The 24,404-nt window shown below is 47.3% G+C and overlaps 1 protein-coding gene across 1 annotated transcript in view; it reads left to right on the forward strand.

Moving 5' to 3' along the window:
- The window catches only part of Lrrc75a (leucine rich repeat containing 75A), a 43,286-nt gene that overhangs the window by 17,092 nt on the left and 1,790 nt on the right, over window positions 1–24,404 (forward strand). Inside the window, exons 2-3 of the mRNA XM_013365440.4 lie at window positions 12,523–12,651; window positions 22,710–22,825. Of these exons, the coding sequence (XP_013220894.3) occupies window positions 12,523–12,651; window positions 22,710–22,825 (245 nt within the window). The remainder of the gene's footprint in view (window positions 1–12,522; window positions 12,652–22,709; window positions 22,826–24,404) is intronic.

Genomic DNA, 24,404 nt, shown 5'->3' on the forward strand with positions numbered 1-24,404 from the left:
CTTGAGGTGCCAACTTCTCCTGAACTTTACAGAGTGTGAAATACAAGACCTATACATTCCTAAGCTTACTTGAACTTGACTTACTTCATTATCTCCCTGTTTAATTCCAACCCTTTCTGGGTTAAGGCCACCCTGTCACTGAGGAAGCAAATCTAGTCTCCAGAGCAAACCAGCTCTTGGTTCTCCCAGTACCCACCTCTAAGGGGGTGGTCTTAGCTTATGGGCTTCTGGAACAGTGACTTGTTTCCTCATTCTGATCTTCAATCCCTATCCACATCAAACCCCTCCTCCTCCTCCCGCCACATCCAGAGGACTTCATGGTTGTATTGGAGTCTATGTATTGCTTGATTCTTTCAGCATTCTTCCCTTCTTCTTCCTGTCTCTCAGGCCCCACCTCTTTTGCCTGTTTAACAGCATCTTCTTGATGCCAGGATCTTGTTAGCCAGCTTTTCATTGCTATAACAAATACTCAAGATAATCAACTTATAAAGAAGAAAGGTTTGTTTTGGCTCACAGTTTTAGAGGTTTCAGTCCATGATCAGTTAACCCTGTTCTTTGCTTTCAGCCTATGGCAGTGCACATGGCACAGCAAAACAGTTCATCTCAGGGCCTGAAAGTGAAAAAGAGAGGGGGAAGGGGGCTGGGTCCCACTCTCACTTTAAGGGCAAGTCCCCATTGACCCACCTGCTGTCTCCACCAGCCCTGGGTCTTCTGTGGGTGCACGTGTCCCTGGCAGACTCTCCTTTGCTGTCTGTCCCTCACTGGTGGGTTTCTGGCAGCGCAGTCTCCTGGCTGGGGTCTGCAGCAGAGGAAGAGGGAGAGATCCCAGCCCTCTTTCCTGGTCTTGTCTCCCTTTTGCCTGTTGTATGCCCCGGGAACGGCCCACCCTGGTCTCCATCCAGTGTCTTAGCTCTCTGGGGCTGAGGTAACAACTTAGCCCCAACTAGATGACTTAGAACAACACTGATTTGTTTCTCCACAGTTCTGGAGGCCAGAAGTCTGAAATCAGGGTATCAACAGGGTTGTGACCCCTTCAGAATGTTCTGATCTTTTCTCCCTTCCAGTTTCTGGTGGTTGTGGCCACATTCATCCCACTTCTGCCTCTACCTCCTGTCTCTCAAGGACACCCGTATTGGATTTAGGTCCCACTTGCATAAACAAGGATGCTCTCATCTCCAGAACATTTTTTTTTTCCAAATAAGGTCACCTTCACAGGTTCTAGGGATGAGGGCATAGACCTGTCTTTGGGGGACCAGCATTTAGTTCCCTAATTCCCACATCTATTTGATGCATTCAGTGTGTTCATACCCGCCCCCTCTGCCCCAGCATCCTCTCCCTTCCTGGTGACAAGACTCTGCCCTGCTGCCTGAGAGACCACTGTCTCCCTGAAGAAGCAAGTTTCATCTGCGACCGCCTCTTTAACTCTGAGATGGCCTGGCTTCTCTCCCTGGTGGCTTCCTCCGGCTGCGTTTCCCTAACAGCACCTGACATTTCCCTTCCTTCCCCTGGGATTCCCCTGGAAGGCAAGCTAGAATGTCACAGGGAAGGAGATGGGAGTTCAGGCCACCCAGCTGCTTCCCCGGTATTCCCCAGGCTGGTCCCCTCCCTTAGGAGAAGCAGCAGCCTGGAGGAGGAGGGGAGCTCAGTTTGCTTCCTGCTTGCCCTCTGGACTCTAATGAATTTCCCTCTGGTGGGCTGGGTTTGATTACAGCCTCATTAAGCGGCTTTGCACATTCTCAATACTGAAGCCGGCTACCTTGGCTGGTTAATATGCAGCGGCTCACTGCCTCCTCCTCTCCCCGGGCTGTGTTATGGCAGAAACTGTGGAGTCACGCCCCGAGGACAGAGACAGATGCCAGCTCATTTCCCACAGGCCTTCCTTCTGGGAATGGATATGAAAACCTGGGGTTTCAAAGGGAAGGGTTTAAAATAGAATGTGCCTGGCCACCCTCTGTGTGGCTTCTCCCAGTGCTCCCCTCACACACCTCAGGAGACACCTCCCAAAAGACGAACACGCAGAGAACACTGAAAACAAAGACAGGTGGACAGTCTGAGAGGAACCTCCCTGGCTGTCAGACAGATGGAGCCCGTCCAGGGAAGATCCAGGCTTCCCTCAGCCTGAGGATTGCACCAGTTAGAAAGCCAGGCAGCTGGCCCTGTACCACCAGGTGAAGATTTGGAAATGGGAACAGTGCTGCTCCCACCCTCCCACTCTCAGCCTCTGTCTGCATCCATTTGTTGAGAGCAGCCTTTCAGAAATGACCAAGCAGGAGGGGGAGAGAAGTTGATCTAAGAGGTGTGGCTGCTGCCCACACCTGTCCCACATCCTGCCTGGCCAGTGATAAATGTCCTGGAGACACTGTGGTAGATTTCTGTGGAGTCCACTTGCATTTGTTGGAGGTCCAGGTAGGGGGTAAGATTGGCTTCTCAGTTAAATAATGCCCCAGGCGCAGCCCCACGCTGGGCACCACAGCAAGCCAGATCCTGTAGAACTGGATTTAGCTCTTACCCAGCTAGGCAGGCGGGTATGGGGACAAGGACTGACTGACAAGCATGGATCTCTCTCAATCTCACCTTCTTCAAGGTTGAGCAAGTGGAGAAGGGAAGTAAAAAAATGGAGGTGTAGGATAAACACCATGGAAGCCGAACCCTGACCTCTGGAATTGATTTATGGCATGATGTGGAAGAAATGAACTTTGTAGGAAAAGAACAAAAGGCCACAAAGAGAGGCCAAGCAGAGATGGAAAAGAAAAACCACAGGATGAGATGAAAAGGGAGATTAACAAGCAAATAGAATTACAAGGAAATGAAATGCTAGCAACTTGCAGTCTTTCTTGGTGGCCGTGAAAGTAGTGAGGATGCCTCGGAGTGTGAATTCAGTGGTATGGAAGGTGAACTGGAGACTCCTGAAAAAAGCATATTAATGAAAGAATATGGAAAAAATAAAGGCAGAGATACTGAGAGCCTACAGTTTTCCTCCTGAACACACATGCTAAATAAACCGTTTATAGCTAGAAAGACCCTAAACACTGCAGGTAAATTCAAACAAACCAGATTCATCACTGAATACAGTGGCAAAAATCTTTTTAAATTTGTTTTGCAGTGCTAGGGATGGAACCCAGGGCATCATGCATGCTAGGGAAGCACTCAACCACGGAGCAAATGCCCCAGCCCAGTGCCAAAATTTTAATAACCAGCCAGGTACAAGCAACAAGGCCCCTAAGCAACTTAGATCCTGTCTCAAAATGAAAATAAAACTGGATTGTATTCAGTAGCAAAGTGCCCCTGGGTCTAATCCCCAGTATCAAAAGAAAAAAAATTTTGTAACCAAGTGTAACAAGCAGGGAAAAAAAAAAAGAAAAAGAAAAATAGGCAGATAGACATGCACCCTCCTATCTCAAGAAAGTATCTGTATTTGCCTACCCATCTTGGGCCCTTTTTCTTTTCTTTTTTAGTTGTAAAATACGCACAATATTAAATTTATTATTTTAACCATTTTTAGGTGTACAGTTCAGCAGTGTTAATTAAGTACATTCACATTGTGCAAGCAGTCTAGAACTCGCATTTTGCACAGATGAAACTCAATACCCATTAGGCTTCAACTCCCCATTCCACCTTCTCCAGCCCCTGGCAACCACCATTCTGTCTCTGTGAGTTTGACCACTCTAGGAACCTTATAAGTAGAACTGTGCAATATATGTCCTTCTGTGACGCTTACTTTATTCAGCATAAAGTCTTCAAGGTTCATCCACATTGTAGCATGTGTTAGAATTTCCTCCCTTTTTTAAGGTTGTATAATTTTTTTAAAAATACTGGAGATTGGGCTGGGGATGTGGCTCAAGTCGTAGCGCGCTCGCCTGGCATGCGTGCAGCCCAGGTTCGATCCTCAGCATCACATACAAAAAAAACAAAAGATGTTGTATCCGCAGAAAACTAAAAAAATAAATATTAAAAAAATTCTCTCTCGGGGGCTGGGGATGTGGCTCAAGCGGTAGCGCGCTCGCCTGGCATGCGTGCGGCCCGGGTTCGATCCTCAGCACCACATACCAACAAAGATGTTGTGTCCGCCGAGAACTAAAAAATAAATATTAAAAATATTCTCTCTCTCTCTCTCTCTCCTCTCTCACTCTCTTTAAAAAAAAATTCTCTCTCTCTCTCTTAAAAAAAAAAAAAAAATACTGGAGATTGAAACCAGGGCCTCACACATGCTAGGCAAGTGCTCTACCACTGAGCTCCATCCCCAGCCGCTTGGGTTGCTTCCACCTTTTGGCTCTCCTGAGTAAGTAATACTGCAATCTTCTTTTTTTTTTTTTTTTTGGCACTAGGGACGAAACAACAACTGAGGAGCACTTGCCCACTGAGCCACTCCCTGGCCCTATTTTGTATTTTATTTAGAAACAAGGTCTCACTGAGTTGCTTACTGCCTCACTGTTGCAGAGGCTGGTTTTGAACTTTCGATCCTCCTGTCTCCACCTCCCAGCCACTGGGATTACAGGTGTGTGCCACAGCACCTGGCAGTAATACTGCTATGAACATGATTGTACGAGTATCTTTCTGAGACCCTGCTTTCAATTCTTTTGGATGTATACCCAGAAATGAAAATGCTATATTTTATGGTAATTCAGTTTGATTTTTTTGAGAAACCCACACCATTTTCCACAGTGGATGTACCATTTCACATTCCTAGTAGCAATGCACAAAGGTTCTAGTTTCTCTACTTTCTGACCAAAATTTGCTATTTTCTGGGGGTTTGAAGGAACTTTTTGGATCTGAGAACCAGATCAGCCAGAGAAGATAAATTGATTTGTATTCGGAAGAGAAAGGAAGTAAGTAGCGAGAGAATTTATGTGACTGTGAAGAGAAGCTAAAGGACAATTGGAGTAGTTAGATACAGGGAAAGAGTTTGGGGAAGTTCATTTGATGACTAAAATATTGTTGCAGGGAATGGAGTTGTAGCTCAATAGTAGAGCACTTGTATCGAACATGTGAGGCACTGGGTTCGATTCTCAGCACTGCATATAAGTAATAAATAAATAAAATAAAGGTATTGTGTCCAGTTACAACTAAAAAAAATGTTTTAAAAAATGTTGCTTGGGGCTCTGGTTGTGACTCAGTGGTAGAGTGCTTGCTTAGCATATGTGAGGCTCTGGATTTGATCCTCAGCACCACATAAATAAATAAAATAAAGGTATTGTATTCATGTACAACTACAAAAATATATATATTTACAAATATATATATATTGCCAAGATGTCAGCTGCCATCCAGGCATGGTGATGCTCACCACCACCAGCAACTTGGGAGGCTCAGGCAGGAGTATCGCAAGTTCAAGGCCAGCCTGGGCAACTTAACAAGACCCTATTTCAAAATAAAATTTAAAATGGTTGGGAATATAACTCAGTGGTAGAGTGCCCTTGGATTCAATCCTCAGGGGGGGAAAAAAAGAATCAACGGTATTATAGGCTATGTTGTATGTTGAACTGACATTCCAAAAAAAGGAATAGTGTGCTAGAACCTTCCAAGAAACAGCTAGAGTTTAGTAGCAAAGACAGCCTTCCAGGAAGAGCCTGGGATTGAAAAAGCAACTCAAGAAACAAAAATTCAACAGCCTCGTAACCTTCTGCATTACTGAGTACCAGAGGGCAACCAAGTAACATACAACATCCATTTGTTTTTGTTTTTGTTTTTTTGGTACTGCGGGTTGAATCCAGAGTTGCTTAACTTACCCCAGTCCTTTTTATTTTTTATTTTGAGACATGGTCTTGATAAGTTGCTGAAGGTCTTGTTAAGATGCTGAGGCTGGCATTGAATTTGCAATCCTTCTGACTCAGCCTCTAGACTCACTGGCATATGCCACCATAGCCAGCAACATACGACATTTTGAAGAGCATTTCTGTCAAGCCAGGTTGTCTTCAGGCAAGATTTCAACATGAAGAAATTTTGACATAATCTAGAGCTCAGAAAAGAAACCATCTGTGTATTCTTTCTGGGGGGGAAAGCAAGTACCCAGTGATGGATATTCCTCAGCAGTATAGTTAGTACAAGGTAGAGGTCTGAATGTCACTGTAGGGAGGTTTGGAAGAGCAAGGAGCAGTTTTGAGCTTGCACGCTCAGTGCCAGGGATGTGTACACGTCTGTGCTAACCTGAGTTCAAAATGCCAGATATGATCATCCAAAGGGTCATTTTCACATTTAAAAACTAATATCCTTAACCAAGATCTAAAATCCCCACTTTACCAATAAAGACTAAGAAAGGAAGGGAGTTGGCCCACAGGCAAATGTTGAAATTCCCCCATGACCCTCCACCAAGGTTCTAGGTCAATACTATGGTTTATATGTAGTTTGTCCCCACCAAAACTCAAGTTGCTGCAATTCCAGCTGCTCGGGAGGCTGAGGCAGGAGGACTGCAAGTTTAAAGCCAGACTCAGCAACTTAGTGAGACCCTATCTCAAAATTTAAAAAATAAAAAAGAGCTAGGGTCATAGCTCAGTGGTAGAGCACTTGCCTAGCATGTGGGAGCCACTATGTTCAATTCTCAGCACCACCTATAAATACATAAAATAAAGGCCCATTGATAACTAAAACAAAGTATTAAAGGGGAGGGCTGGGAATATGGCTCAGTAGGGATGTGACTCAGTGGTTACATGCCTCAGTGGTTCAATCCCTGGTACTCCCCAACCCCCGCCAAAAAAAAGTTGGAAGTTTATCAATGTAGAAGTGTTGAGAGGTGAGATCTTAAAGAAGGATAAATATCTTTCTTGAAAGCCGGGGTAAGTTCTCTTGGGAATAGCTTAGTCCTCCCAAGGACAGTTTATCATAAAGCTCAGCTGCCTTGTCCCCTCCTCATCTCTGCCCACTCCAGCTCACAACTCTCACATGCATTCCCACCATTTGATACTGGCCACCCAATCTTGAGCTTCCCAGTCTCTAGAACCCATAAGTCTCTTAGCTTTAATATTACCCAATCTCAGGTATCAGCTCTCCTTTGTTAACCAAGTGGAAAGTCAGGGGTCCAATCCTTGGTTGATGTTGTTTCTTCTCCCAGAAACCATGTGTAGGCCTGGGTCTCTGCTGGACACCGCCCCCACCCCCAGCACCACCACATAGCTGTGTATGCCTAGATGGGGCACTTCATCAGAGAGCAGAGGTAATAGTAGACAGGAGAGATGAATTCAGCTGAGAGGATTGCAAGTTTAAGGCCAACGTGGGCAATTTAGCAAGACCCTGCCTCTAAAATAAAAAGGCTAGGGATACAGCTCAGTAGTAGAGTGCCCCTGGGTTCAATCCCCAGTACTGTAATAGGAAGAAGAGGGGCATTTTTTCATAGTCTGGGGCATCTCTAATGTCCAATTTCCTTGCAGACAGTTGATTTCTCAGGCCTGCCGTCCTTAACACAATTGCAATCAGTCTGTTGCAACAGATTGTTTTGGTTGCTGCGTATGAAGAAACTCTAGTGTCACACAGATTATGTCTTTGGAAAAAAAGGTCCTTTCAGAGCTACAAAAGGGTCTGCAGGGCCCTCTTCCTGAGGTCTTTAGACTACACTTAGGGAAGTGCTGTTCTGATCTCCTGGATCAATTCCTGCTCACTTGTTGAGAGCCTGTACCCCTGGCCCCAGACCATCATCTCATGCCTTCTTCTCAAGTTCCCAAAACTGGTTATTCAAACTCACATCATGTGGGGTCCCACTTCCTTGAGATGCCTTGTGTGTCCATGAACAATAGGTCCCGCAGTTCAGGGAGCAGCTAGTGACTCAAGGTCAGGCCACCGCACCCTCTGAGCCTACGTCTTGCCAGCATGACTCAAGGACATCCAATGATTAATAATAAGCTCCCAAACTTACTGAGAAGGAATGGTTCTTGTATGAAGTTCCTGGAGATGGTACCATTTAGACCCATGAAGCGGATGGGATTTGCTTCAATGCCTCATGCTTTGCCAGGGTAACCAACCTCTGCAAGGCTGGGGCATATGAGGGCCATGACTGGATTTGATTCTTCCACTTCCCTCAAATATGAAGAAGCCAAGGCCGAGGGGAGCACAAGGGGCCCCCATGGGGCAACACTGATGCGGACCCTAGGGGCAAAAACAGAGACACCTTTCCCCTGCGGCTCCTGTAGCCTTCTAAGATACCCTGAGGGTCTGATTACCTGCTTTCCCCTCATACCCACCCTGGGGGCAGCCCCATGGGCAGTAAGACACAATGGCTTAGGGGAGGGGTACCAGAAGACACCAGGAGGCTGGAGTGGCCTGTAAGCCTCAGGACCCTGAAGTGCCCTAAAGCAACACAAGCATTCTGTGGAGTTAGACAGGGTCAAAATGAAGAAATAAAGCCATGAGGTGTGCAGCAGCCATTGCCCTACCCCATCTGATGTTCCCTATTATTGTCTGCAACCTGTGGGAGCCCCACCCCAGCTGGAATACACAAGGAGTGCATCTCCCAGCATGCCATCCTGGGAGACCCTACTCCCGAAAAGCCCATTTCCTTCCTATCACCCCCATCAGACAACAACTGCATGAAACCAGGCAATACTGGAAAGAGAGTCACTGTCAGGAGAATGGGCTCTAGGAAGGCTACTTTGCTTCTTCTCAGACCCACCCAGCCACTGGATTAGCCAGTGACATTTTCTTGGTCCTTCCAGAATGGGTGACTTCAGCTGTCCTGGAAATATGGGGCTCGTAGAAACACAATCACCCTGAAGCAATCACCTAGTCTTGGGTTTTCCAACTTTTCTTTGGCAGTAGAGCTACATTTGTTTGTTTGAAGCCAAAATATGTTCTGCTGAAAACCACAACCTGCAGTCTTGCCGATTCCTCTGGCCTCCCTCTTTTCTACCCCAGTCTCTACCTGCCAGCCTCAAGATCATCAGATCCAGTTTGATTACGGTTGTGGTGTGTGTACCCATTTCACAGATGCAGAAACAGATCCCAAAAGCAAGGTCTCTTGCTCACAGACTTGTAGTGCGGCGGAGGCCAGATAGGACCTGAACCCACTAGGTAACAAGGGTACCACTCAGCTGGCACGATCTAAGTTACAGAGGACCAGCCCAGCTTGTAGGATACACTCAAAGAAAAATAAACCCATGCCTCTGACCTTCCCAAGGAGCATCTGGCCATGGGAACCACCACACCTCTGCTTCCACCTGGTTCCTCTGCCATCCTTCCCCAACTCCTTTCTCATGGAATGGAGGCCTGAGCTGTAAGCAGGGGTGTCCCTGGGAAGCTGGATGCTAGATCACGGCCCTTTTACCACACTGGTCTTCTGAGACCCTATAACACAAGCCCTTTGACTTGAGGCCTTCCTGCATTCCCAGCCTCCTCCTGCCCCAGGCAGCCCAGGGCCACATTTGTGCGTATTCCTGGGTAATATGTGTGTCTTGGGATGTGTCCACACCACCCAGACACACCCTCGTGACCTTGAAGCCATCATGGACTTCAAGCACAATGTTGCCCATCCCACCTCTCCTGCTCTGACTCCCTTGTTTTTCTGGAAAGTTCGTGGCTTTTGATTCATCCTCAGATGTGTCTATGGTCCAGAAAGATCAAGAACTACTGCATGGGGAGAAGAGGAACCTCCCAGGCCCAGGGAGAGGAAGCAGAGGGGAATGGAGTGGGGTAGGGGAGGCTCTGGTCTCTACCAGAGGCTTTACCTATGTTACTTGATTTGGTTTCTCTCATTGACTTGTGATGCTGGGGCGACTGTCCCCATTAAGCAGGGACAGAGGTCAAGGCAAGTTACACTTGGTTCTGCAAAGGATCTAGCTCCGGAACTTGACAAAAGCTCCTTCCACTCAGCCATGCCTCACCTTGGTCCCTAGATCTAGGTCCCCAGAAAACTATTTTAGCAGTCAAAGAACCTGGCATAGGGCATTGGAGTTTGCCTCTCAGATGGAAAACAAAGCTCCCAGAACTGGCTTCTTGGTATTCTCATTGAAACTTGAGTGAAGCCATTATAAGGGGTAGGGAACAGAGTGCCCCCAATCACTGTAGGTAGGTAGGTAGGTAGGCTTTGGCTAGCATCTTCACCCGTCTGGATTCATCTAGCAGAGACTGTTCTTTCTTCTTTTTCTTTCTTTTCTTTTTTTTTTTTTTTTAACCCAGGGCTTGACCACTGAACCACATCCCCAGCCCCTTTTTAATATTTTGAGACCAGGCCTCACTCACTGAGTTGCTGAGGCAGGATTTGAACTCACCATCCTCCTGCCTCAGTCTCCCACTGGGATTACAGGTGTGTACCACCACGCCCAGCAAGACTGTTGTTTGCTCTTAAGAGTTATCAGCCTCCAAACCACTGGGCAGCATCCCTGCCCTCCAGCACCTCCTGCACAGCTCACTCCAAGTGGTGAATAACAGCAGATGCAAGCCTTGCAGAACAAGCCCAGACTCACTCACCCCAGCATTCCTGAAATTGTGACAGATGAAGATGTCAACCTGCCTGGGCTTCCATTTCTTCACCTGTGGATCAGGAATGATGATGTGCTACCCACTTCCTTATAGGGATTTCTAGGAATCACATGGGGAAGATGTTTAGAAAAGTTCTGAATATGTAATCCCAGTGACTCAGAAGGCTGAGGTAGGAGGTTCTGAAGTTCAAATCCAGGCTAGGTAACTTAGCAAGACCCTGTTTCAAAATAAAATAAGAAAGGTAAGGGATGAAACTCAGTGGTGGAGTGCCCCTGGTACCCAGGACCACAAAAAAAAAAAAAAATGCAGGGCAGGGCAGGGGTTCTGAATATTCTATCTAATAACAGGCAAACCCCAGCTGGAACTCAGCTGGTCACACCACATTTCCTGTCCAAGGCCCATCAACTTTTACTGTTCAGTCCAACACTCCAGGGCAGAAAAGGCATGTTTCTTTACTTCTTTCAGGCAAAGAACTTCATGTTAAGCTCCCACTAGCCCAGCTCAGTTGTATTTGGGAGACCTGCCCTTTTCCTGGTTTTAGGATTTTAAGCAGCTCAGAGCAGTCAGAACAAGACCTTTAGATCCCAGTCTGCACTGGACAACTAACTGCTCTGGGGTCCACCCATGGTGGTCCTTTCTGGCAGGGTCTCTCTCTGTACAGTCTTTAGAGCTGGGGACTCTCTGTACGTGGTGCCCCTGTAGCACAGAAAAAATAATATCTTTTCCGAATGCATCCTGAAATTCACAGCTGAAATTTTCTATGATTAAAAAAACAGATTTACAGCCAGCCACAGTGGCGTACACCTGTAATCCCAGCAACTCAGCAGAGTGAGGCAGGAGGGTCATAGGTTTGAAACCAACTCCTGCAACTTAATGAGACTATTAGAAAAAAAAATACAAAAAGGGCCTAGGATACAGTTTAGTGGTACAGCATCTCTAGATTCAATCCCCAAGACCCCCATCACACACACACACACACACACACACACACACACACACAGGAAAAAAAAAAGATTCACCAGAGGAAACACAAATATATAAGATTTATAGGACATGAGAACCTTCAGAAATAAAGACCCAAAGATGGTTTGGAGGTATTCCTCTAATCCATGTAATTTTGTGGATAGTCGTGCAGTAGTCTCACCAAAGGACAAAAGGGTATAAACTAATGGTGATAAACTGGGGGGAATCTTAGTAGGCCTCTTTATTCAGATTCTCCTTGGCATCTCTGTTTTCAATAATGGAGACATTCCTTTCCTCCTCACAGAGGGGACCCTTCTAGAATGAGGTCATGACTTATAAAAGAAGGTGAAAGAGTTCTCTCACCTGCTGCAGGGAAGAAGGGTGGGTGGAGAGAGACGTTCCTGTTTCTGTTTTCTCAAATGCCACCATGCCAATTTTGGGGATAACATGTCCTGATCCTTGTCACTCCCAAACCCTTGTCCCTCCTCAGACCAGGAGACAAGCTCTGCTCCAGTAGTTTCGACAACTGCCCCTTGCCCAGCTCACCTCCACCCTGCTCGTCTCTCATCAGGAAGACCCCCACCTAATATCTCTGTGGGGTCCCAGGTGGGGTTTTCTTCTGGGTACCTGGCAGCTTCTCCTTAGAACCTTACAACTCAAAAACCTCCAAGGCAAAGAACACTGAGGCTGGGTCACCTACAGAATGAGCAGTCAGAATAACCTCAGAAGCAGAACAGGGAGGAAAAAAAGAATAAAGATCAGAAAACTGTCCTGGCACAAGGCAGGAGTCTTTGTTGTGCATGCAGCCGCCTAACTCTGCCCTTAGGGAGAAGCAGCCACCAGGGCTAAGGACAGCTACCCTTAGCTTCATCCTTCTGGAAACCAGAGAGGCAGTCTGGAGGGACTATCTTGGGAGAGGTTCACAAACTAGGATCTGCAGATGTGGGTCCCTCTTCCTCCCCTGGGAGGTAAAGAATTAGGGAGGAGCTTATCCTGGCCCCCTGAGGAATGCTGTGTAGATGCTTCCTTGCCAGAATTCTGGGGGAGGCTTTGCTGCCTCCAAGAGCTGCACCTCTTGCTCCTGGGAATGCCAGGCAAGTTGGATGACACCTGACCTCTGGGAATTTGCCCCTAACCTCTGGACATCTGCTCTTACAGGATCTGGGCATGGAGTCAACCTCACTGGACGATGTTCTGTATCGCTATGCCAGCTTCCGGAACCTGGTGGATCCCATCACACATGACCTTATCATCAGCCTCGCCCGCTACATCCATTGTCCCAAGCCGGTAGGGTGGTTGTGGTCTAAGCCAGCCAGGTCTTGGGGTGTGAAGTGGGCACCATTCTGGGCAGAGCAACGTAGGGCCCAAGAAGGATGAGCCCCCTCCTGCAGGCACTGAGAAGGTGGGCCTTAGAAGGTAGCCCCTCATAGGCGTTATCAGCACAGATGAGTTTTATTGGGCTTATGGGGCAAATTCATTACCAATTTTTTAAATTTTTTAAATCTTAAAAAGGCATGGTGGTGCACACCTGTAATCCCAGCAACTCGTAGGCTGAGGCAGGAGGATCGCATATCCCAGGCCAGCCTCAGTAACTTAGCAAGGCCTGTCTTAAAATAAAAAAGAGCAGGGATGGGGTTGTAGCTCAGCGGTTGAGTGCTCGCCTAGTGCGTGCAAGGTCCTGGGTTTGATCCTCAGCACCACATAAAATAAATAAATAAAATAAAGATACTGTGTCCAACTATAATTAAAATAAATATTAAAAAAAATTAATTAATGAAAAAGGGCTGGGGATGTGGCTCCATGGTAGAGTACCCTTGGGTTCAGTCTCCAGTACCAAAAAAAAGCCCTATATTCTACTGCCCTTGAAAAACTGGAAGCTTCATCATGAGGCCCTCATCCCTACAGAGTGTCAGCTGACAGGCATCCTTTTACATGGAACCAGTACACTGCCCAAAGACATGCTAGAGAGGTGGCCAAGATGAAGGAGCAGGAGATAGTTAAAATTCAGCCCTCTTTGTCTGTCCAACAAGTCAGGGGCACAGGTCCAAGACCTAGAAGTGGGTTTCTCCTTATTTGCACAAAAGTACCAAATAAGGCTACCTAGCAGTGGTCTTGCCTTGGGTTCTCCTGTTTGCCTCGGTCCTCACCACTCCCAGATTTATCTTCCGCTCTGAGGTTGTGTGTCATGTTATGCAACCATTTCACTAACGTCCCTTTCTTACGTGGCCCTAGAGAGCTACAAGAAGCAGCTCCAGCAGTCTCCAGGCTTCAAAATTGCTGCTTAGCCAGGCCTGGTAGCACACACCTATAATCCCAGCAACTTGGGAAGCTGAGGAAAGAGGATCTCAAATTCAAGGCCAGCCTCAGCAGCTTAGCAAGACCGTCTCAAAAAATAAAAAGGACTAGGGATGTAGTTCAGTGATAAAGAACTGCTGGGTTCAATCCCAGTACCCCCACCCCCCACCAAAAAAAAAATAGCACTCAACCTCTTGTGGATGGTCCTGCCAGCCCCAGGTTCTAGGCTGGCTCACCCGGGTCTGTACAGCAGGACCCTGTATTAGGCAGGGGGGGCCAGGGGCAGCTTCACACTTGAGCTCTTCTCTGTGGTTTTGGTTCCTTCCCTTCCAACCCTCAGTTTCTGACAACTTCTGAAAAAAAGTACTTCATCCATGATGGGCAGGAAATCAGAGCAGAAGCAAGAGGTATGGAGGGAAGCATCCATTCTCAGAGTAGGATCTGGGATAAGAGTAGGGAGATGGTGTCCTAAGCCTATTCCTCTTTTAGCCTATTCCATAATAACCCAGGGAATTAGGACTTCGCCCAGGGGAAAAGAAGCCTCTGGGACCAAGCCCTTTGTCTAAAGCCTTCTCTCTGGCTTCTAGGACTGACTTTAGACAGCTGGATATTGGCTAGGGTCAAGATGGGAGGCAGCAGACAGCAGGAATGCTGGCCTCAAACAGGAGACAGTAAGAAAAGACAGTAATGAGATCCGTGGACCTGAAATCTCAGAGACTAGGGGAGAGAGCCAATTGGTACCAAAGGCCACGGGGAACCAACCAGCTCAGTCTGGAACCACCCTGGCCTCTCATTCAGATTGATCCATCCATGGGAAGCAGGAAAATTATCAGAAATGGGCCTGTGGAGAGAGCTTAAAGGCTCTGAACCCCTGCATTTTCTAGAACAGGAGTTGAATTGGCTTACAGGTAAGAGGAATGACAGGCAATATGCTCTCAAAAAACATAGATAAGCTATTATTTTTACACCCATGAGAATTGAGGAGAACAAGATTCAGTTCATGAAGTGATCTGGAAAAGGTCATACCTCACCTGAGAGCTTCGGGAGGTTTGGACCCACGCAGTTGCCTGGTGCTGGTCACCATGGTCAGGACATGGGAAGTGGTTAACTGTCCTTAGACCCCATGAGACAGGACCAGGCAGGACTAAAAGAAGAGAGCCCTGGGTGGACACTGGAGGGTCCACATATGTACTCTTAGTTCAGGCTGCAGGAGAAAGTATCATAAGCTGGAGTGCTTGTAAACAGAAATTTACTTTTCACTATATGGAGCCTGAAAGTTCAAGATCAGGGTGTCTGGTGTGTAGTCTCTTATTGGCCACAGACTGCTGCCTTCTCTTTGTGTTCTTACATGGTGGAACGAGGGCAAGAGAGCTCCCTGGCCTCCTCTTATCAAGGCAGTAGTCCCATCTGAGGGCTCCACCCTCGTGACCTAATCACTTCCCAAAGCCTTATGTCCTAATACTGTCACCTTGGGCAATAGGGTGTCAACATACGAATGAGAGGGTGAGCAAACCTTCAGTCCATTACATGGCATGACCTTTCTCCGATCACTGGATTATCTGAATTTTGTTTTCTTCATCTCTAAAATGGGTACCAAGCCAGGCATGGTGACACACTCCTTTAATTCCAGCAGCTCAGGGGGATCAAGAGTTCAAGCAAGAGTTCAAGGCCAGCTTCAGCAATTTAGCAAGGCCTTGAGCAACTTAGTGAGACCCACACTCAAAATTTAAAAAGGCCTAGGGGTACAGCCAAATGGTAGAGTGCTCCTCATGGGTTCCATCCCCAGTACCAAAAAAATTTAAAAATTTACAATAAAAATAAATAAAATGGGCATCAAAATCATTTCTCTCCTAGCAGCCTGTTTCCAGACTTCAATGAGATTATTTGAGAGAGGCCCTTGTGTGTGCCTGGCCTGGGTGACCAGGAGCCAAGGTGGCAGCAGATCAGTGAGCAGCTACCTGTGCTGGCAGTGTGCTCAGGCCCTGCAGGTCTATTGTGGGAACAGCAGAAGATGTGGTCCTTGCCCACTTGGTGTCGTGGAAAACAGCAGGCTGGTCTCTGAGATTTCCAGAGCCAGCTAGAGTACGGTTGCCCCTACTGGAGGCCCAGTACCTGGCCCCTGGGTCCCCTGCCCCTCCCAAGGCCATATGGCAGGCGAGGCTCTTTTGAAGAACTCTCCCAATTGTGGATGAGACAGAGGTGAGAGGTCCTGGCTCTGGGGTCCCCAAGCTGGTGATTGGGGTAATCCCACTGCAGCTCGGGACTGACACCGGGACTTCCTCCTCTTAGTTCTTTGCATCTGAAAATCTCCGAACAGCCCAAGTTGTGAGCCTAGAAGTTTTAGACCCTGCATGCTCTGCTCAAGTCACACAGGCCGCCTCTCTATCAGAACTGCCAGCCATGAGGTGGTCTCCATCAGCTGTGAGATGGGAAGAAGGAAAAGGGCTGGTCACATGGGGAAGTATCTACAAGACAGCCTTCCCACTAAGATGGCTACCCGGTAGCAGAAGCCAGGTAAGGTAGAAGGGAAGCCAGGCAATCTCAGGCAGAGTCCCAGGCTGAGGCAGAGACTGGGCTTTCACACTTCTGCACTTGTCTCAGTTTAAGGACTTCCCAGGAGAGGTAACTTCCCAGGCATTTCTGTCTTTTGTGTCCCAGCAAAGCCAGCTCTAGTAACCTGAGAGCCATGCTGAAAAGGAGCCACAGATGCTGCTCGTTGACTTCCCGCTTTTGCCCACCTCTGTTGCTGTCTTTCTGACCAACCACATCCTGTCTCCAGAATGAAATCTCCTCCCACTGGGTTCTGGGCTTCCACTTTTGCCTCCTTACTCTCTGTACTCTGGAGAGCAGCCAAAACTCATTGGTATGACAGGTAAATTGGATCTCATCCATATCTCACTGAAAATCCTTCAGAAATAAAAATAAAATTAAAAAGCATCACAAAAAAGTGAAATTAAAAAGTAAATTAAAACTCCATCTCAGGTTTCATCTTTCCTACTCTTGACCCTGCATGCTCTGCTCAAGCCACACAGGCCGCCTCTCTGTTCTTGGAACATTGCTGAAGCCACCTTAGGAAGTGGCTGTCCCCTTGGACACAACATGAGCCTCCTCTGGCTACACTTTTTTCTCCTGCTTTCAGACTGAGCTCAAACAATCTTCTCAGAAGCCTTCTTCAACCAACTCAGAGTTGGAGGAATGAAAGAGGAGATAGAGGAATAAGAAGGTAGGGAAGAAAGGAGGAAACAAAAGGGGAGGAAGTGCCACTCATGTGTGATTTTTTTCCCCCCAGTACTGAGGATTGAACCCAAGAATGCTTTATCACTCAATATCCTCAGCCTTTTTTAATTTTTTTTTTTTTATACAGGATTTCACTAAGTTACCCAGACTTGTCCTCGAACTTGCAATCCTCCTGTCTCAGCCTCTCAAGTCATTCGGATTATAGGAGTATGCCACCATGCTCAGCTGTGTGCACTTTAAATGTCAAGAGACAGCTGCCTCCCAGATATGAAGCAGCCACGTGTGTCATGCTAACCTGGCCTGAGAGAACTATAGCAAGAGGGAATGTGTTTTATGCATGTCACATGCCCTGCACCCAGCCCTCCAATGGGCTGCTGGCTCCCCTCCTTTGGGAACTTTCTTCTTCAAGTAGTGCAGACCAGTGGCTTTTTGTGCAACCTGACCCCACTGCCAAGCTCCAGATGACTGGCCCAAAAGTGGGCACTGGCAGAGCACAACCAATATGCCCTGGAACCTGGACTTGAAACTCAGACACAGCCCTGACTCCTCTGGGAACTGGAACCCTGAGAAGTAAATGGCAGGGGCTGGGGGCAGCAGTGTGGACACAGCCATATTCCTACCATGTGAGTGGCATGGGAAAGAACAGTCTGCAGAGAAACAGGAAGGCAGGGTTGAGAAGAGGAGAGGTGAATGGACTTCTGCACCATGTTTTTTTGAAGTTGATCAAGCTTAGCTGCCTTTGGATCCCCAAGACATTGTGTATCTGTAGGATAAACATTTGAGCCAGCTGAGTGGCTTCTGGTCAATACAAGAATCCTAACCTATGCAGGAGGCTCAATGGCAGTTTGTAGGATCAACTCTCTGTAGCTCTTCCTCTTACCCAAAGAGGAAGGTGAAAGAAGGAAGGGGCCATGGCGCAATCAAGGTGTCTCAGGGCAGTGTAGGTTCTCCAGACCTATCCAGTGACCTGTCTGGAGATGTTGGGAAGGATCTCTTTAAGGGACTTCTCAGTGACCTGTTGGAAAGATGCTTGAGGCAGGCCTGGAGGCCCCTCAGGGAGGATCCCAGTGCTCTAACACTGCTCCATCTCCTAGCTGTCAGAAAGTCATGCCATCTGCCACTTTTCCTCCCTCAGGGACCTTTGTAAAGGCCCCCAGTATGACATAAATCATTGTCCTTCCCTCACTCATTCATAAATTCATCATATTGACCACCCTGCTCGCTTCTGCGGGACACCATTCCAGATAGAGAGACTGTGGGCTGGTTTCTCTGCTTACTCCTTCACCACTCTCGGCCTGGAGTAAGATCGGGGAGGGGGGGTGGGCAGAAAGAGAGGAAGATCAGGGACTTACTCCTTTCTATTCTCCCTGCTTCAGGAATTGTCATGAGCCAGGCTCCAGAACAGCCTCAGTTCCCTCATTTGTAAAGTAGGTATGTTAGGATTGTTCTAAGCCTGGTCAGAGGATTATAGTGAGTTTATTCATGCAGCGCACAGAGGAGAGACCTAATGTATCATAAGAGCTCGATAAATGTTAATAGGGCTGAAGGTGTAGCAGTGGTAATGTGCCTGCCTAGCATGCCAAAGGTCCTGGGTTCCCAAAATCCCTAACACTGCAAAAAAAAAAAAAAAAAGTTATCTATGGTCTATTTAGTTCAGATGAACAGAAGCGAACTGTCATTTCTGTGGGATCATTAGCTCACATTTAGTTTCAACTACCACTCTATTCAGTGTCTTCATCTATTGTCCCAGTTTAGCCAATGAGGCTGAGGCTCCCTGAATTTCTCTCTCAGTCCAGAGCCTCAACCTGCACACAGCCACCCCCTTGTGGCATAAGTGGTGCATTGACACCCTTCTTTTACCTCTTTGTTCTCTTTCTTTAAGGCTCAGCTGCCCAGGCCTAGAGGGTGGAGGGAAATCTATGCTCCCCCACCCCACCCTCCAATTTTGGAACCCTGGGAAGTGGTTGGAGGAGGAGCCAGAGATGAGGAGCTCAGTGCTCAGCTTTGGACCAGCTGCTTCAGAAGACTGGCAATATTCTGCCCTGGGAATGCTTGGCAGGCCACTTGATCCCACCCACAGCTTTAAAGCATCTGACCTGGTGCTTCTCTACTTTGGCTGTACAAGGGAATCACCTGGGGAACTCTCTGAGCTCCCTGTGCCATAGCTACCCACCCATCTCTTTTCTCACATCCCATTGTTTTACCCCTAAGCCTGTGCTGACCAAGGCCTCCTTACTGGAGATCTAGTGGCCCCTGCAGTCATCTGACTGGCCATCCTCCTCCTCCCTGATGCCCACAGCTCCACACTCTCCTGCTTCTCTGTGCCTTCTCCATCTTCCATGTGAGCAGCGTTCCCCCTGCTTCCCCCTCAGTGTCTTCCCGTCCATTCCATGTGACTAGACTAAGTAAGAATCTGGGTCTAGGAATCTGATGTCAACTCCAGAGGTTGTCAGTGAGACTGCCTATGGTGCCAGGCAATTCCTGCTTATTTATCTGCCAGCCTGAGGCAATAGAACATGACAGTGCTACCTACCAGGTGCAGTGCCACATACCTGTGATCCCAGTGACTCGGCAACTTGACAAGATGCTGTCTCAAAATAAAAAGGAAGGGGATGTAGCTCAGTGGTAGATCCACTTTGGGTTCAATCCCCAGTACCAATATATATGGGGGGAAGGGGCGAGGCTTGTGGAGAATGGGAGTCCACAAGTGGGCTCTAAACAGTGCCGTCCACTCTGGGCCCTCCCTGGCCTGTAATTCCTGGTCTCTTCTGTTGTTTCTCCATCAGCCCTGCCTGGCCTCATGGACTTCGGTTTTTTCCCTTTCTCCTCTGTGTAACAATGATGATGACAGATATTCTCTATTAGAGGGTTCCATAAAGTTCTAGCACAACACCTGGTGCATGATAATCCAGGGGAGGGAATGAGGGAGGTCTAGACCAAAGCCGAAGCCATGGAGGTAGCCCAAAGTGTTCAGGCCCCAGATTCTCACCTGCCCCCATGCCCCACCACACACAATCTTCATTCAAGGATGCCTCATGTTTCCTTTCTTCACCCTAAGTCACTACTCAGTCTGCTCTTAAAGCCCAGCCCAAATCTGAGCCTGGGCAGAAGTAACCTTCCTTCTTCACCCATAGGGGTTCAGTGTATTCATGCTGGTACAGATCAACATATCCATCCCCCACCCGCCCCAATTCCACAGGGGATTAGATCCAGGACCCCCTGCAGACACCAGAATCCACAGATCTTCAAGTTCCTTATATTACATGGCCTTTTTGTATGCAGCCTATACATAGCCTCCTGTATGCTTTAATCATCTCTATATTACTTATAATACCTAATACCAGGTAAATACTATGTAAGTAATTGTTAAACTATATTGTTTACAGAGTAATAACAAGAATAGTGTGTACATATTCAGAACAGACACAAGTTTTGTTTCAAATATTTTTTATCTGTACTTAGGCTGACTATTCATTTAGCAATCAATCCTAGAGAGCTTACTATGTTCAGAACTGCATAAAGACTCTATACAAGTAGTAACTCATTTAATCCTCCCAGAATCCTGTGAGCTTAGTACTGTTATATCTTCATAGATGAGTGTTGGAAGCAGAGAGGTCAATGATTCGCCCCTGACCACATAGGAAGAGACAAAGCCAAGACTAATCCACATAATTTGGCCTCAGATCCACTTTTTTTTTTTTTTTTTATGCTAGGGATTGATCCCAGGATTGCACATCCCCAGCCCTTTTTTGTATTTTATTTAGAGTCAGGGTCTCGCTGAGTTGCTGAGGCTGGCTTTGAACTCATGATCCTCCTGCCTCAACCTCCCTAGCCACTGGGATTATAGGTGTATACCACCATGCCCAGCCCCAAGTCCATATTCCTAACTACTTAATATGCTGCCTCTCTGTTAGCAAAGTGACAATGGCAATCATAATTTAAAAGCTAGCCATGCCTTAATGCATTGAACCTTGCCATATCCCCATTGGTGTCCATATGAGCCTGAGCACTTTCTAGCTCTCTGAACCTTTTGGCAGAAGCCCATCCTTGGCCAATCACCCCCCCAGGCAGGACTCCTGCCCTCTCTACCTGGCACAAGTCTGGTACATGGGGCTGCTGATTGGAATCATGTGGGATGGAGTTGGAATCTTTATGCTGCAATTAACCCAGTATAGTCAACTCAGCTGACATAACAAAAATAAATAAAATACAGCTGGTGGCTTAAACAACAGAAATTTATTTTTCTCACTGTTCTAGAGGTCAAAAGTATAAGATTGGCAGGATTGCTTTCTTCTGAGGCTTCTCTTCCTAGGCCTCCTTCTTGAATCCTCACATGGTCTTTTCTCTGTACGAGACTCCAGCTCCATCCCAAGGAAAGTCAATACAGCAGACAGTCCCCTGTATCTGGTCTTAATTTTTTTTTCCTTGGGGGGTAGGTACTGGGGATTGAACCCAGAGGGACTCTACCACTGAGCTACATCCTCAAGCCCTATTTACTTTGAGACAGGGTCTTGCTAAGTTGCTGAGTCTGGCCTCAAACTTGTGATCCTCCCACCTCAGCCTCCCAAGTTGCTGTGATTACAGGCATGCATCATTGGGCCCAGTGGTCCTAATTGCTTTTTTTTTTTTAAAGAGGGAGATTTTTTTTTAACCTTTATGTATTTATTTATTAAAATATTTATTTTTTATGTGTAGATGGACAAACACAATGCCTTTATTTTTATTTGGTGCTGAGGATCAAACCCGGGTCCCACCTATGCTAGGCGAGCACTCTACTGCTGAGCCGCAATCCCAGCCCCCTTTATTTATTTTTATGTGGTGCTGAGGATCAAACCCAGTGCTTCACACATGCTAAGCAAGTGTTCTACCACTGAGCCACAATCCCAGCCCCCAATCACTTCTCTTTTTTTTAATATTTATTTTTTAGGTGTAGATGGACACACACAATGCCTTCATTTTTATGTGGTGCTGAGGATCAAACCCGGGTCCTACCTGTGCTAGGCAAGCACTCTACCGCTGTGCCACAATCCCAGCCCCCTAATCACTTCTTATAAGGACAACAGTCATATTAAGATCCACCCATGACCTCATTTTACCTTAATTACCTTGCTAAAAGCCCTATGTCAAAAACAATCACATTCTTCAGAACTGGGGGTTAGGATATCAACATAGAAATTTTGGAGGTACAAAGTTCAGCCCATAATGCCCAGGGTCTCAAACTCAGATGTTAATGGGTCTGACAAGTAATATAGATGAAAGAATTTGGCTGAGCTAGACTTGGTCCTCTCAGTCTTTTTATTTTCCCACTTTTAAGAGAGACAGATAAAAATATTTCACTTTTCTCTTTATTGTGTCATATACAAGAACCAGGACATTTGCTCATGGCTGCAGCCCAGCTTCCTAGAATAAGAGCCTGCCACCTACTAAGTGCTCAATAAGTATTTGTTGAGCAAGCCAGTGAACAGAGTGGCCTTGGATGTTGGGGAGTGGCAGGGGCTGTGGTGAATCTCAGTCAAAGGGATCAGCTGATACTCACCACCAGCCAGTTATTGCCAGAATGCCTGGAATCCAGATTTTTTAAAATATAAATCTGAAGTTTTCCATCAGTGCACACAAACTAAATCACTGTGCAGACAAGCTCATACCCACTGCACCCTGCAAGGGGCACCCATCCAGGGCCAGCAGGGCAAATATTCCCCTGCTCAGCCTCAGAGTGTTGTGCTTGTCCCAAGAAGGCAGGAAGTCTGGGAGCCTGTGCACCTCTGACCATTTCATTGACACTAATGGTCCCACACCTATGGTTGCCTCTGCAGGAAGGAGACGCACTAGGTGCCATGGAGAAGCTATGCCGACAGCTGACCTATCACCTCAGCCCCCACTCTGAGTGGAGGCGGCACCGAGGGATGGTGAAGAGGAAGCCACAAGCCTGGTGAGTGGTGGTCCCCTTAAGCAAGTCTGCCATGTTCCTGCCCATCCTGCTATGATACTCTCCAGGGCAGGGGGAGAAGGGCTGAGGGCAGTGGGGTGTCCAGGAAAGCAGCCTGAAGGCGGTGAGTTCCAGAAGATTTTAAGGATAGGAAAAGCAGCCAGGAGGGCATTCCAGGTGTATATGAGGAGCTGGAAAGGGATCCTGGATGATTGGTGGGATATGTGATGGAGAGGGAAGGGAAGGAATCTTGCCCATCTTGTTCACCATTGTGATCCCAGTACCTAGAACGATACTGGCACATAGTAGGAGCTTAATAAACATCTGTTAAAGGAATGAATGAGGTAGGACTTGTCACTGTTACCATTTGACTGGCCAGGATTTCACAGCTGGTAATTAGCGGGGCCAGATTCAAACTCAGGTTTGACTCCAGTGCAGAGATGTTCACCACCCTTGTTTCCCTGGTGTGATGTGTCTCCTTTGTTACTAACATTGATAAAAGAAGTCATGAACAAATGCCAGGCATTATTCCAGGCAGTTAAGCCTCATGCCTTGAGAGCTTTACCTCCAAGCTCCTTGGGCTAGCCCCTAATCAGAAGCAGCAAAATGAGCCAGCTATGACCAATCTCCCACCTTCAGGAGACCCTAAGAATAGGAAATTACCTGGTTTTGCCAGGAAATCTGTGACCCCTGAGATGCTGGTATTAACATGCTCACAGAGCAAGCTGTGAGCCCCTTCCACCTCCCTTTCCTTCCCAGGGTTGGGACTCAGGGCTTGCCTGGGCACTTGGAAATTTAAAAAAACGAGCATCTCACCACTGTGCCTGAGCCTTGAAGCCAGCCACAATGAGATGGATGGTGGGAAGGGCACACTCCTCATCAGGCTGAGCAGCCTGGGCTCTGGCTCCAGAACACGGAGCAGGGCAACAAAGAGGACAAAAAGCAATAGCTGACAAGGAGTGGAAATAGAGAGCACTGAGCCTCCAGGAGGCAGCAGCTGCCACCAGATTTGGAGCCCCTGTGCTTCCTCTGCCTACGGTCCTGCAGGCCTCTGCCAGAGCATCTCCCAAATGGTGGAGAAGATGGGACCTCAGAGGAACTTTGTGCCATTCTTGGGTCAGCTCAACTACCAACCAAGAGTGGTGAGAAAAGAAGCTCAGCCCAAGTGACCAATAATTTCAGAAGCAAACATTTATCCATCACTCCCTTACAAAAGCATCATTAAATGCTTTGCATTTGTTATTCCACTTAACAACCCTATCTCTTAGCTCCATTTTTGAAGTAACTGAGGCCTAAAAGGTTAAGTAACTTAAAGGCGACTGAAGATGCAAACACGAATATTGTATGGAAGCCTGAAACTTTCCCTTGTGGTCCTGCAGAAATGGCAGCCTCAGACCACTCCACCCAGCCTGCTAGAGATATGCAACAGTGCCAGGACACAGGATGTCCCTAGTTCTGTGTTTGTAATTTATCTGCAAGTTTGTGAAAATGATCCCTAGAATTAGCTAAGCAGAGGCTGGCTCCACGGTGGTGGCTGTTTCTGCCTCTCAAGGAAGTCTGCTTCACTTGTTGTCCCTTCCTT

Source organism: Ictidomys tridecemlineatus, chromosome 3, assembly GCF_052094955.1.
Source record: "Ictidomys tridecemlineatus isolate mIctTri1 chromosome 3, mIctTri1.hap1, whole genome shotgun sequence".
NCBI lineage: Eukaryota > Metazoa > Chordata > Mammalia > Rodentia > Sciuridae > Ictidomys > Ictidomys tridecemlineatus.